The 12,325-nt window shown below is 34.2% G+C and overlaps 1 protein-coding gene across 1 annotated transcript; it reads left to right on the top strand.

Moving 5' to 3' along the window:
* The first annotated feature begins 1,853 nt into the window (after positions 1–1,853).
* On the top strand, positions 1,854–7,426 carry LOC139846890 (uncharacterized). The gene is made up of 4 exons (XM_071836437.1): positions 1,854–1,925; positions 3,305–3,378; positions 3,502–6,255; positions 7,162–7,426. The coding sequence occupies exons 3-4, from the start codon at positions 3,567–3,569 to the stop codon at positions 7,176–7,178; spliced, it is 2,706 nt and encodes a 901-aa protein (XP_071692538.1). The 5' UTR covers positions 1,854–1,925; positions 3,305–3,378; positions 3,502–3,566; the 3' UTR covers positions 7,179–7,426.
* The last annotated feature ends 4,899 nt before the right edge of the window (positions 7,427–12,325 follow it).

Below are 12,325 nucleotides of genomic sequence, written 5' to 3'. Positions count from 1 at the left end.
GTGAGGATACCTTGACTAGTTGACCTAGTCAAGAGTTTAGTCTCTTGGCAAGTTTAGTCCCTCAAGTTTGTAGTCGGGTGCGGAAATTAACCGAACGAATATTTTAAAAACGCTCGAGTAACCGAGTGATGTTATAATTAAATAGCGGAAATATTATGAACGTTAGTCAACGGAAACTACGAATTTAAATAACGAAAGATATTATTTAAAAAAAAAGACAGTGTTAAAAATAAATTTAACGAAAAAATGCGGGATGTTACAGTAATGATCCTGTTGTTGATGGTCCGTACATGTTGATTTAGTACGGGGCGTCACAATGTACATCGGTCGTGTTTTTTACTCTTTTATGGGTATTTTGGAGGTTTCTGAATAGCATAGTTTTTAATGATTCTTCATTGACAAATGTATGCTTTTTGTTTTAGCTCGATTCTATTCTTTCAATTGGCTTAAAATCAGTGGTCATTTAGTTTCTAATTGGAACTTATGGATTCTAAATGTAAGACCCAAATATTTATTGCACATAATGTAGAGATGGTGTACATAAAGTGTGTGGAGACTTGCGTGATTGAAAAGTTGACAGAACCTGTTCAGACCATAGTGCGCGCCGCGTATGGTTGAGGGTGCGCGCCGTGCACAGCCCCTGCGACAGAATTCTTGCTTTTTCTATTTTGAGTTAAATGAAGGGCATTTTGGTCATTTCACTTGAGGACGGATCTGTGGCCTTAATACCAGAATTGGATCTAGTTTTGGATCATATTTCACATCCACAAACACTCCCATATCATCTAGAGGGAGAGAGAGAGAGATTTCTAGAGAGAGATTTGGAGATTTGGGGAAGAAGGAGCTTGAATCGATCAAAAGCTCAAGTGTTAAAGTTGTTCATCTCACTCCTAGCTACGTTGTGGTAGTATTGGTAAGTTCTAACTCCGAGTTTTCATAGTTTGATTATTGTTCATAATTGGGGTTTTGATTTGGGTGTTCTTGAGTAAACTCACTAGTTGATAATTGAGTGATTAAGCTAGTAAATGGTGTTGATAACCATTGTTGGTGGGTTTTGGGGTTGGAGGATGAAATTCATTAGATGATAATCATGTTCGGGTGTTAATATCACTAGTTAACTAAGGTTACAAGTGATTAAAGGTGTAACTTGCAAAATGGGTGTTTTGACTTGAGATTAGGTCAAAATGGGTTTTGTGTAAATTAATGCAAGTAATATGTTTTGATGATGAAACCTTGAGTAAAATGAGTTGTTGGAACATAATCACTAGTCGATTGTGATTATGGGGGTTTTTGGGTGAGATTCGACTTAGTCAAAGTGAAAGTAAGTGCTAATGGGTCGAAATTGCACTTATGGTGTTTTGAGAATAAGCTAGAATGTTTAGCTTATTTGTTTGTGAATTACTTAGGTGATTTGCATTTGGACGATTAGGAGCTTTCAATGTCGTATACATGCATAACTGCTCTAATGGTATTTTATAATCTTCTAATACAATCATTAAATTTATGAGAGTGCTACTCAAAAGTTGTTGGTTTTTAACAACATACGTTGACGCATAGTCATTTATTGATAAAATACTCGCTCAAGGGGTAAAACTTACACAATAATTTACTTAGGGACTAAGTTTGTAATTTGTGGATAACACGTGTCATAATTGTAATTTATTGTACTTTACAAATATTAAAGGGTAAAAATGTAATTTTAGTAACTATAGATCATTCTAGAAATTACATTTGCAAACCCTACATTTTACTTTATACAAAAGAGGTACAATAATTACTGCATATCTTACAACTTATTATAAAGCTAATATAAATCAGAAATTGGGCTTTTTGTAACCAGAAGCCTAATTAATACCTCCTCAGTTTTCTTTATTTTTCTCCCGCTACTCTTTTTCTCTTTACAAAGCTTACTCGCTTTACATTTGGTATGTTTTCTGCTCTCTTTGAAATTTTCCTGTCTGTTTCTTTATCATTGTTCGATTTGTAATTACGCTTATGTACATTAACTATTATTATCGCATGTATGTAGTTTTTTCTTCATTTTCTGGTTAAAAGTTGACCAATTTGGTGAAATTAGGGTTTTGTATTCGACTTAATATTAGCTCTGCTGAACGGTATCTGATATTTGAGGCTTTTAGTGTAATAGTTACTGTCCGATCATTCAGATTACCTGTTATTTTGCTACTATAATCTAAGGTTTGTTTCATTTGTGGATTTGTGATTTTTTAGTTTGTAAATCGGAAATTTGTATTTGGTAAGCATGACAATAATCGAAGTAGTGTATTAAATTTATTGATGCATGTGTTCAGAAGCTTTAATGATGAAGAAAATGTTCACTTCTAACTGTTTTGTTTAATTCAGATATGGTTTTCAAAGATTAGGTAGGGTCCTGCAAATGTCAATCACTAATTATGTTGGTTTTTGTACAAGTTCATGTATTTTTAGTCTCTTTTCAGATGTCACCATGGATGCATGTTTCGTTGGGAGCTTATTCTCTTTTCAGTTGTCATCATTGATGGAATAAATAGAACTATAAAAGCTTTAAAACTTTTTAACTTTGTAAAAAGTCATTAGTTTAGGTTCATAGTTTTTTCTTAGATTAAATGATATTTCGTATATACATTTTTTAAAATCATTAATGTGCTTTCTTTTCTTCCCTTAATATTTTCGCTAGAAAGTTGAAGATATATTTAGGGTTTTGTATCCGACATAATATTAGCTGCATTGTACGGTATGTAATATTTGAGGGTTTTTTTGTAATAGTAACGGTCTGATCATTCAGAATACCTGTTACTTTGCTAGTTTAATCTGATCATTCAGAATAATTTGAAATTTATCTTCGTTAGCATGATATCATCTGTAAGTGGTGTATTTAATTTATTGATGCTTGTGGTGGTTTGCATATGTTCAGAAGCTTTAATCATTGAAAAAAGATGTTCACTTGTAACCGTGTTGCATTAGTTATTGTTTAACTTCATTGTTTATATTTGTTTAAGGATTAAGGTATCTACTCTTTTGTTTTTGTTTGTGTTTGTGTAATCCAACTATAATTTTCATAGATAAGGAAAATGCTGCAAATGTTAATCACTAATTCTTTTGGTTTATGTACACGTTCAAGTATATTTAGTCTCTTATTAGCTGTCACCATGGTTACGTGTTTCTTTGCATGTTTATTCTGTTTTTACATTGATGGAATAAATAGAACTTTAATTGTTTTTAAATCTTTCAACTTTGTAAAAAGGCATTACGTTACATTGATGGAATAAATAGTAACCCAGTTATTTTGTGGGGATTGAAATTTCAGGTTCGTGACTCTCGTTGGAAATTACTGAAGGGTAGATAAACTAAAATCTGTTGACGGATTCGTTTTACTGTCAGGTGGGATTGGATTGAGTATTATCCTTATATTAATTTTATTCTTATTCTTTTTTTTTTTTTTTTTTTTTTTAATGTCTTTGCTTACATAAATTATGGTGTATTGTCTTCCTTTTTGTATTGTAGATTGAAAATTAAAAGCCGAAAATTTGTTGATGGTTAGCTGAGAAATTTTGTTTGATTATATAACAATGGAGTGTAACAAAGATGAGGCGATTAGGGCCAAGGAAATTGCAGAGAATAAGATGAAGAACAATGATTTTGAAGGTGCTCGTAAAATTGCTTTAAAGGCTAAAAAGCTATATCCTGACCTAGATAACATTTCCCATTTGCTAGCTGTTTGTGATGTTCATTGTTCAGCACAAAAAAAGATAAACGGTACTGTAAACGACCTATATGGAATACTTCAAGTTGAAAAATCAGATGATGATGTCACCATCAAAAAACAATACAAAAAGCTTGCACTTGTTCTTCATCCTGACAAGAACCGTTTTCCTGGGGCAGAAGCTGCCTTTAAACTCATATGTGAAGCACATGTGATACTCTCTGATAAAGGTAAACGGTATTTACATGATGCTAAATGTGGGGAGTCTGCAAAGCTGACAGTGTCAAAACCCGCCCAAAATCATCAAGGAAATGGGGCTCAGTCTAAGAGCTTTAATGTTCCTACTTCGAGTAGCCGTGATACATTCTGGACGTTTTGTCCTTTTTGTAGGAACAAATATGAGTATTACAGAACAGTGGTAAACAAAACAATGAAGTGTCAAAAATGTTTAAAAATATTTATTGCTTATGATATAGGTGTCCCTCAATCTGCCCAACCAACTTTCAACAGCAATGTAAACCCGGGTCGATCTACCCATTCTCAACAGGAAGAGGTTGGAAAACAGAAAAAAGGTAGAGTTGATCCACAAAAGGCTGATGAATCTTTTTCTCGTTATGCTAATCAACACCCTCGGGATGCTAAAGTTGGTGACAGTACAGGGTCTAAAAAGGTAGAAAATGGTAATTTGGATGTTAAAAAGAGAAAACAAGGGGTTGCAACTAAACAAACTGTATCTGATTCTAATGGTGGAAATGATGAAGGTCAAAAAAGATCTCGCAGAAGGACGCAGGTTTCTAATAGTGAAGAGACATTAAATGATCTTTTTCCAGAAAAAAGATTTAAAGGTAAACAAAAGGAACAAAAGGAAGCTTCATCTGAAGCTGGACAGAAAGGTGCAAGTGAACAGAAGAAGGCAAATGTTGATACTGTAGGAAGCATGCAAAATGACGAAAATGGTCATGTTAAAACTAATTCAGACTCTGAAGATAATGCAGAACCAGTGTACGTTGATGTTCCCGAGTCAGAATTTAGCAACTTTGATAGGGATAAGGAGGAACATTGTTTTGCAGTTGATCAAGTTTGGGCAGTTTATGATACAGTTGACGGCATGCCAAGATTCTATGCACAGATCAAGAAGGTTTATTCATCTGCCTTCAAGTTACGAATCATGTGGTTCGAAGCTGATCCCGAGAACGATTTAGAAAAAAAGTGGGCCGAAGAAGGGTTGCCCGTTGCATTGGGTCGGTTTAGGCGTGGGGATTCAGAGGAAACGAAAGACCGACTCATGTTTTCTCATCGGGTATCATACGAAAAAGGCAGTAAAAGGTTTTCATTTGTAATTTATCCTAAAAAGGGTGAGATTTGGGCTTTGTTTAAGGACTGGGATATTAAATGGAGCTCAGATCCTGAAAACCATAAAGAATATAATTTTGAGATAGTGGAGGTGCTTTCGGATTTTGACAATGATAATGGTGTGCTTGTAGCTTTTATGGTAAAAGTGGAAGGTTTTGTTAGCGTGTTTCAGAAAACGAGTCGGGTTCGACTTGCTGAACATCGTATCCCGTCTAATGAACTTTTTAGGTTTTCTCACCAAATCCCGTCACTAAAGTTGACTGGTAATGAACGAGCAGACGTACCTGTTGGATCTTTTGAGCTTGATACTGCTTCGTTACCAGATGATCTTGGCCAGTTTTATGTTACTAATACAACGAAGATGAACCCGGTTCAAAATAGTGCTCGATCACCTGAAAAAAAAGTGAATGATTTTGTTGTGGAGAAGGTAAATTTAAGAAGATCACCTAGAGGGTTAAAGGATAATTGTGGTCAAAAAAATGGTGTTGAAAACAAGACTAATATTGCCTCACCTTCAAAAGGTAACAAAGATAAAAATGTAAACACAAAAAGTTCAGAAGTTTCTTCATCTTCGGGTGGGAAGGAATCAAAGATTATTCACGATTTTAATTTGGATAAGCAGAAACGGAAGTTTGAAGTGGGTCAGATATGGGCGATTCGTGAAAGTGGGAAAGGAAATCTCAGATCCTATGCACAAATTAAAAAGATCGACGGGTCCCCTCTTATATTGCATGTAGAGTCACTTGAATCATGCAATGATGATGCAATTAGGCCAAATGCATGTGGTTTATATAAACCTTCTTGCAGTGGGAGAAAAACTATAAATCCAGATGCTTTTTTGTATCATGTAAAAGCACAAGTGAATGGTAAGAACAGATTTAACATATATCCATGGGAAAAAGAGATATGGGTTTTACACAAAAACAAGGATTTCACTTGTGATTTTGTTGATGAGAATGCTGGTGATAGTGACATTGTTGAAGTTGTTGACAACAGTCGTGATATGATCACGGTTTCGTTCCTTTCACGTGTGCCTGGTTACAAGTCGGTTTTCAAGTGTCTTGAAGTTGAAAGGGCTGTGGAGATACCGTTTGCTGAGTCAGACAGGTTTATTGGTAGGGTCCCTGGTTTTCAATTAACGGAGGAGATAGAAGATGGTCACTTGAGAGGATGTTGGGAGCTTGATCTTACTGAATTCCCAGGTAATTAACCACCCATAACTGTAGTTTTGTGATTTCAGTATACACACAATACATATACATTACATATATACACCAGTGGACTTATATATCAACCACTTACCATGCTTCTGATTTCACATCTACTTAATATTTGATATTGTAGTTTGTATATACCACTTGGTTTCCTGTTGGTAAAAGTGGCAATGACCTGGGTGCAGGAGGGATGGTAAGAGGTCAAAATGGGTTGGGCTATTTTAGCCCCACACTTCCTGTCAAAAAATATACATTTTTTGTGAATAGTGAGTATGCTGAATATGATTACCAAAATTCTGAATCAAGAAATGCTAAACTTGCATAGAATTTACAAACAGAAGTTTACACAATGACTCGGCATGTGACTTTCACCAATCACAAAACATGTTTTGTTCTCTTTCCTAACTCTCTTATCTTTACATAACTGGTCCAATACATTATATATATATATATATATATATATATATATATATATATATATATATATATATATATATATATATATATAATTTTTTTTTTTTTTGCTGTAAAATTTGTGTAAACCTAGCATCTAGCATTGATCTTTTGTATATGTAATGATTTTATACAATGGACAAAATGGTTTCGGCTTTTCGACACTCTGGCTGACGTTTGATGTGCAACTTAGAATGGAAACTATAATAAGGCTCAAATTACCCCTTTTTTAAGAGCTTCTACCAATGTTCTGTCACATTGCTATTAAGAAACCATTATGACATATATTGTGTGTTTTTTTTTTTTTTTTTTTTTTTTTTTTTTTTTTTTTTTCATCGATGGGAAGTGTACGAGCTGTATATCGGGAATAATAAATGCGTTTCATTTTTCTCTTTTTTTTTTTTAATATTGTGCACTGACAAAACCAGCGATATATTTTAGGGCTACTCGCAACTTAAGCATGACTGTGTGTCTGTTTTTTGAGTCTGAAGAAAAATGGGGAGGCCTTCGGTTATCAATCATCAACATGGCAGGTTTAGAATCACATGCAGAACTAAAGTTTTGGTCTTGTTTTGAGCACCACCCTTTCTAGATAGGAATTTCTTTCTTTCTTTCTAATGTTGTAGCAGGAATATTACTGTAAATTTATTAACTGAAAGGGGGAATGCTAAACATATTAAGCTGCAAGGATTCTGGTTATTATGAATTTAAGCTTTATATGACTATCACTATGTCCAATTGTTTAAATTATCCTACAATCAAACGGATTTTGCAGATCTAAATAATATATTCAAAAGGGATGTAGCTATTGAGCTGCTGAAATGTTAGTTTTACAGATCAAAGATTATTTGGTACAACTTAAATATGTTTGTAAGTTTTTGTAGGCCAAGATGTAAACCCCAAAAAAAAAGTCAAAAGCCTACTTGTAAACGTACCTATAACATACGCATTTGTATGCTTGCATATGTGCATGCGCAATATACATATGCATATACATAGAAGCATACTTAAATATATACATTACGGTGATGGATATTGCTATGGAGTCATCTTGACAATCGTTGCTTACCATTTAAGTACACTTGGAGTCTGTTTTCGTGTAGGGGCTGTTTTTCAAATTAGCTAACATTTCGTTTAGGAGGTGTTTGTCAAATTTGTTGTTAGCTGGAGATGGACTTGAAAGTTTATCGATTAAGTTTATTTTTTAGATACTTTTAATAAAACTAGTTGGAGATGGAGTTGAAAGTTTATTGTTAAAGATGTAATTTGAAAGTAAATGATAGATACTGATCCAAGTATATATGTACTAATTTCTTCTATCGATAAACTCGAAGGTTATTTTTAAAAGCTATTACTTTTTTCGATTTTTAGAGTTGATTTTTTAACAAGCCCTTAAAACTTTTTTAAACAAAACAATGTGCTTTCAGCTTGTAAAGCTCCAACAAGCTACTTATTCTATAGTTGAATGGCATGAATAGTATGGATGGAAATGGATCGGATCGGATGATGATGATGTCATATTCATATTTATATTTATTTAATTTTGTTATTCATATTTATATTTATTTAATTTCAATTTATTCGTTCATGTTTATATATGTTGAATTAAACGAGTTAATAGATATCCGTTGAATATTAAATAACATGCTAAGCTAAAGGCGATTTTGTCAATTAAATATAGATTATAACGAATGTAAATGCATAATCTTTATATTTATAGTTTATTACACAAATTTTGATTGTAATTTGTCCCCCATTGTGACTTTGATTGCGGATGATACGTTACAATATTAGTAAATATATATTTTAACTAATTTAAATGTGTAACGTGTAATATTATTAGTAAGAAATTTAATAATATTAACTTCCATAGCCTTTATTTACCTTAATAATTTTAATTTTGTAGTTATATATTTATATGTATATCGATATGTAGATGCATATGTATGTATTTTAGTAAATTATTCGGGTGGTAACGGATATATCCATGAATGATAAATTGTCATTCATATTCGATTGACGAAATATTTAGATCATCCATATCCATATCCATTATTCGTCCATTAACATCATCAACATCCACTATAAATAGATCGGATCGGGTGGATATCCATGAATAAAACATTCATTGTCATCCCTAATGCATAGTAGTTTTGAAAGTGTAAGATTTGCATTACATTTCTTGAAGCATAAGAGTACGATGTATCGTTCAGTGTCCATTTACAATGTTCATTTGAGACACTGAAAATGACCAAGGAGAAAAAAACTGTATCGTTCAATGTCCATTTCTAATGTCATTTTTTAATTTCTTACATTTTTTAAACATTTTATGTATATTTAATTTCTATTTTTTAAATCAAAATAATACTTAAGTAAATATAAATAAATTATTACATTAATAGAAAATTTAAATATATTACAAAATACGATTACATAAACTGAACATATGATCACATAAATTAAAATACGATTACATAAACTAAAAATACGATACATAAAATTATGGTATTTTCCTGATCGTGTCATCACTCACGAATCCATCCTAACTACTCTCGTGAGGAAGGTTGTTCCAAATATTCTTAGCATACAACTCGATTCGTGTCGAGCGTATTATTACTTTACCGAGTATTTCAGCCCATTTATCATCGACCTTAAGTGTAGAAGTCCATTAAGTATATATGGGCTTATGACTATGACCCATTAAAGGAAGACTCCTACTGGGAATCAAATTGATATACGACTCCTACTGAAATTCTTATTCTTCTTATTTTTGTATCTATAAATAAACTTGTTCTGTACCCTTGATTCAATCGAATGAAATAAAACAATTGAGTATTCATCTCAATCAAATTTTATATGGTATCAGAGCTAAGATCCTAATTTGAAACCCAATTCGTTTTAAACCCTAAATTGCTACAATCATCAAACGAATAATCATTGATCATATACATAGCATTGTATATGTATATTTTATTTATTAAAGGCTAAAAACAGAAGTTGCGCGAAGTATATTCAAAAGGCTTGACATATTCGCTGAAAATTAAGTCTGCGGATTATGGCGCGTTAATAAAAGACTGTGGGTTATCTTCGCTAAGTCACCGCGGATAGTTAGATAATACGCATACCGCGAATATTTTGAATACTATAAATAGGGAGCTTGGCCTCTCATTTATAGGTTGTTGATTCTCTGCCATTTGCCCGGACCTTTGTAATTTTCACTTGTGACTTTGCCCAAGAAACTTTTACATTGTGTTAAGGTGAATCATGCTAATTAATAATCAAGATCGGGTCGGGGTGGTTGATCACTTGATTGAAAAGTGAAAGACGGTCATCAGGGCCCAAAATAATCATCAAACATCCCATTCTCCATCTTAATATCATTGCACTCGATCCTTAATTAAACATCTTTTTAATATAGGATTGATCAATTGACGCCATCCGTGGGACACATTCAAAATTAAACTTGAAATTTTTTGTTTTCTGCTACTGAACAATCAAAGTTCCTTGTTTAATTTTAATCGTGTGTTGTTTTCGATGATTCACAGGCGAATACGTTCGAAATTCGCGGCGATTTGATTATTTGCTAAAATGCCGAATGATAATGGAAACGACTGTAACACCGCTGGTACTACGCAAGCAAACGTTCAAAAGAGAGGAAGAAAGCGAAAATCGGCAAAAATGCTGCAAAAATGGCAGTTCGCGCCAATAAGTTTTCTAAATATGCAAAGCGAAGATTTTTCTGAGATGCCGATAGTAATATCATGCAAAATCGTGCAGACTGGAATCACAATTATGAAAGTTCACGTTGATAATGGCAGTAGTGTTGACATTGTTTATGAACAATGCTTTGTTCAATTGACAGAAAGTATTAAGGCAAACTTACAGCCAACCACAGCCTCGCTAACTGGTTTTGTGGGCGAATCTTCATTGCCTATAGAGTTATTGTCCCTAAATGTTGAGCTTTTTGATGAAAATGATGCTAATTTAGACTTCTTCTCGTTACCATTCATGGCATGATTAAATTCACAAAGCGTAAAGGTGTAGCAACGATTAGCTCGACAAGCATCATTCGTATTTGTGCGGATGTAAAAGTGAAAAGTGCAGTTCAAGAAAGCGTTGATGCTGCGGATAACATGGTAGTGGTTAATCTGGAGTATCCTGATCAAAAAATTAAAGTTGGTCTAAATATTAGTGCGGATACAAAAAAGCAGATTGTGCAGTTACTCACGGAGTACATGGATGTTTTTGCTTGGTGTGAGAATGATATGACTGGCGTCCCGCGTCATATTGCAGAACACAAACTCAATGTTAATGCTGCCTTAAAGCATGTAGTTCAGAAGCGCAGGGGTATGGCCCCAGATCGCGCTAAGTGGCTATGCGAAGAGGTAACAAAGCTGGTGGCAGATGGTATTTTGCGCGAGGTTCAATATCAATCATGGATTGCGAATCCAGTGTTGGTGAAAAAACCCGATGGCTCATGGAGAATGTGCATTGATTTTAAAGACTTAAATAAAGCATGCCCTAAAGATAATTATCCACTTCCAGAAATTGATTTGAAAGTAGAATCATTGCATGCCTTTCCATACAAATATTTTTCGGATGCGGCAAGGGGATATCATCAGATCCCAATGGCTAGGGAAGATGCAGATAAAACCGCTTTCCATACAGGCAAAGGCATATTTTCTTATATAATGATGCCCTTCGAATTAATCAACGCGGGTGCAACATACCAAAGGTTAATTGACACTGCGTTTGAAAACCCAATTGGGCGTAATCTCGAGGCTTATGTGGATGATTTAGTAATTAAAAGCGCAACGCAAGCGCGCATTTTAGATGATATGCGGGAAACATTTGATACATTGTGCAGAATAAATATGAAACTCAATCCGTCAAAATGTAGTTTCGGCGAAACAGAAGGAAAATTATTGGGCTATTTCGTTACTGAGCAGGGTATTCAGGCTAACCCAAAAAAGATAGCGACCATTGAGAATATGACTGCGCCTAAAATGGTTAAAGAAGTGCAAAGTTTGACGGGTAAGTTAGCCGCGTTAACGCGTTTTTTGTCCAAAGCTGCTGAAAGGTAATTACCATTTTTCAAGACTTTGAAAGGTTGACTAAAACAAAAGAGTTTTGTAAGGACAAAAGAGGCTGAAACTGCGTTTCAAGAAATGAAGAAGTTGTTGAAAACTTTACCTACGCTAACAGCACCAATTAAAGGCGAAACTCTTTATCTCTATATATCGGTAGCAAATGAAGCTTTTGGCTCAGTTCTAGTTGCGGAAAGGGACAAAGCACAAAAGCCAGTGTATTTTTTTCAGCAAAGCCCTTGCGGGAAGCGAAATAAACTATGCGCCCATTGAAAAATTTGTGTACGCGCTTATATTAACGACGCGAAGGTTGAGGAGATATTTTCAAGGACACCCGGTATATGTGCTAACTAACATGCCAGTCAAGCAAGTTCTAACAAAACCAGAAATATCTGGTAGGCTTGCGTTGTGGGCAGTGGAGTTAGGTGCTTATGAAATTTCTTACCTTCCGCGCAATGCTATAAAAGGCCAAGTTTTGGGACCTTGCAGAAATATTTGGTGAGTTGGAGGTTGTAGTG

This window comes from Rutidosis leptorrhynchoides, chromosome 5 (genome assembly GCF_046630445.1).
Source record: "Rutidosis leptorrhynchoides isolate AG116_Rl617_1_P2 chromosome 5, CSIRO_AGI_Rlap_v1, whole genome shotgun sequence".
Classification (NCBI taxonomy): Eukaryota; Viridiplantae; Streptophyta; class Magnoliopsida; order Asterales; family Asteraceae; genus Rutidosis; species Rutidosis leptorrhynchoides.
This window is presented reverse-complemented; position numbering and strand designations above follow the sequence as displayed.

Excerpts from the sequence above, each read along its gene's own strand:
- LOC139846890 (XM_071836437.1), top strand. The coding sequence starts at position 3,567 with ATGGAGTGTAACAAAGATGAGGCGATTAGGGCCAAGGAAATTGCAGAG.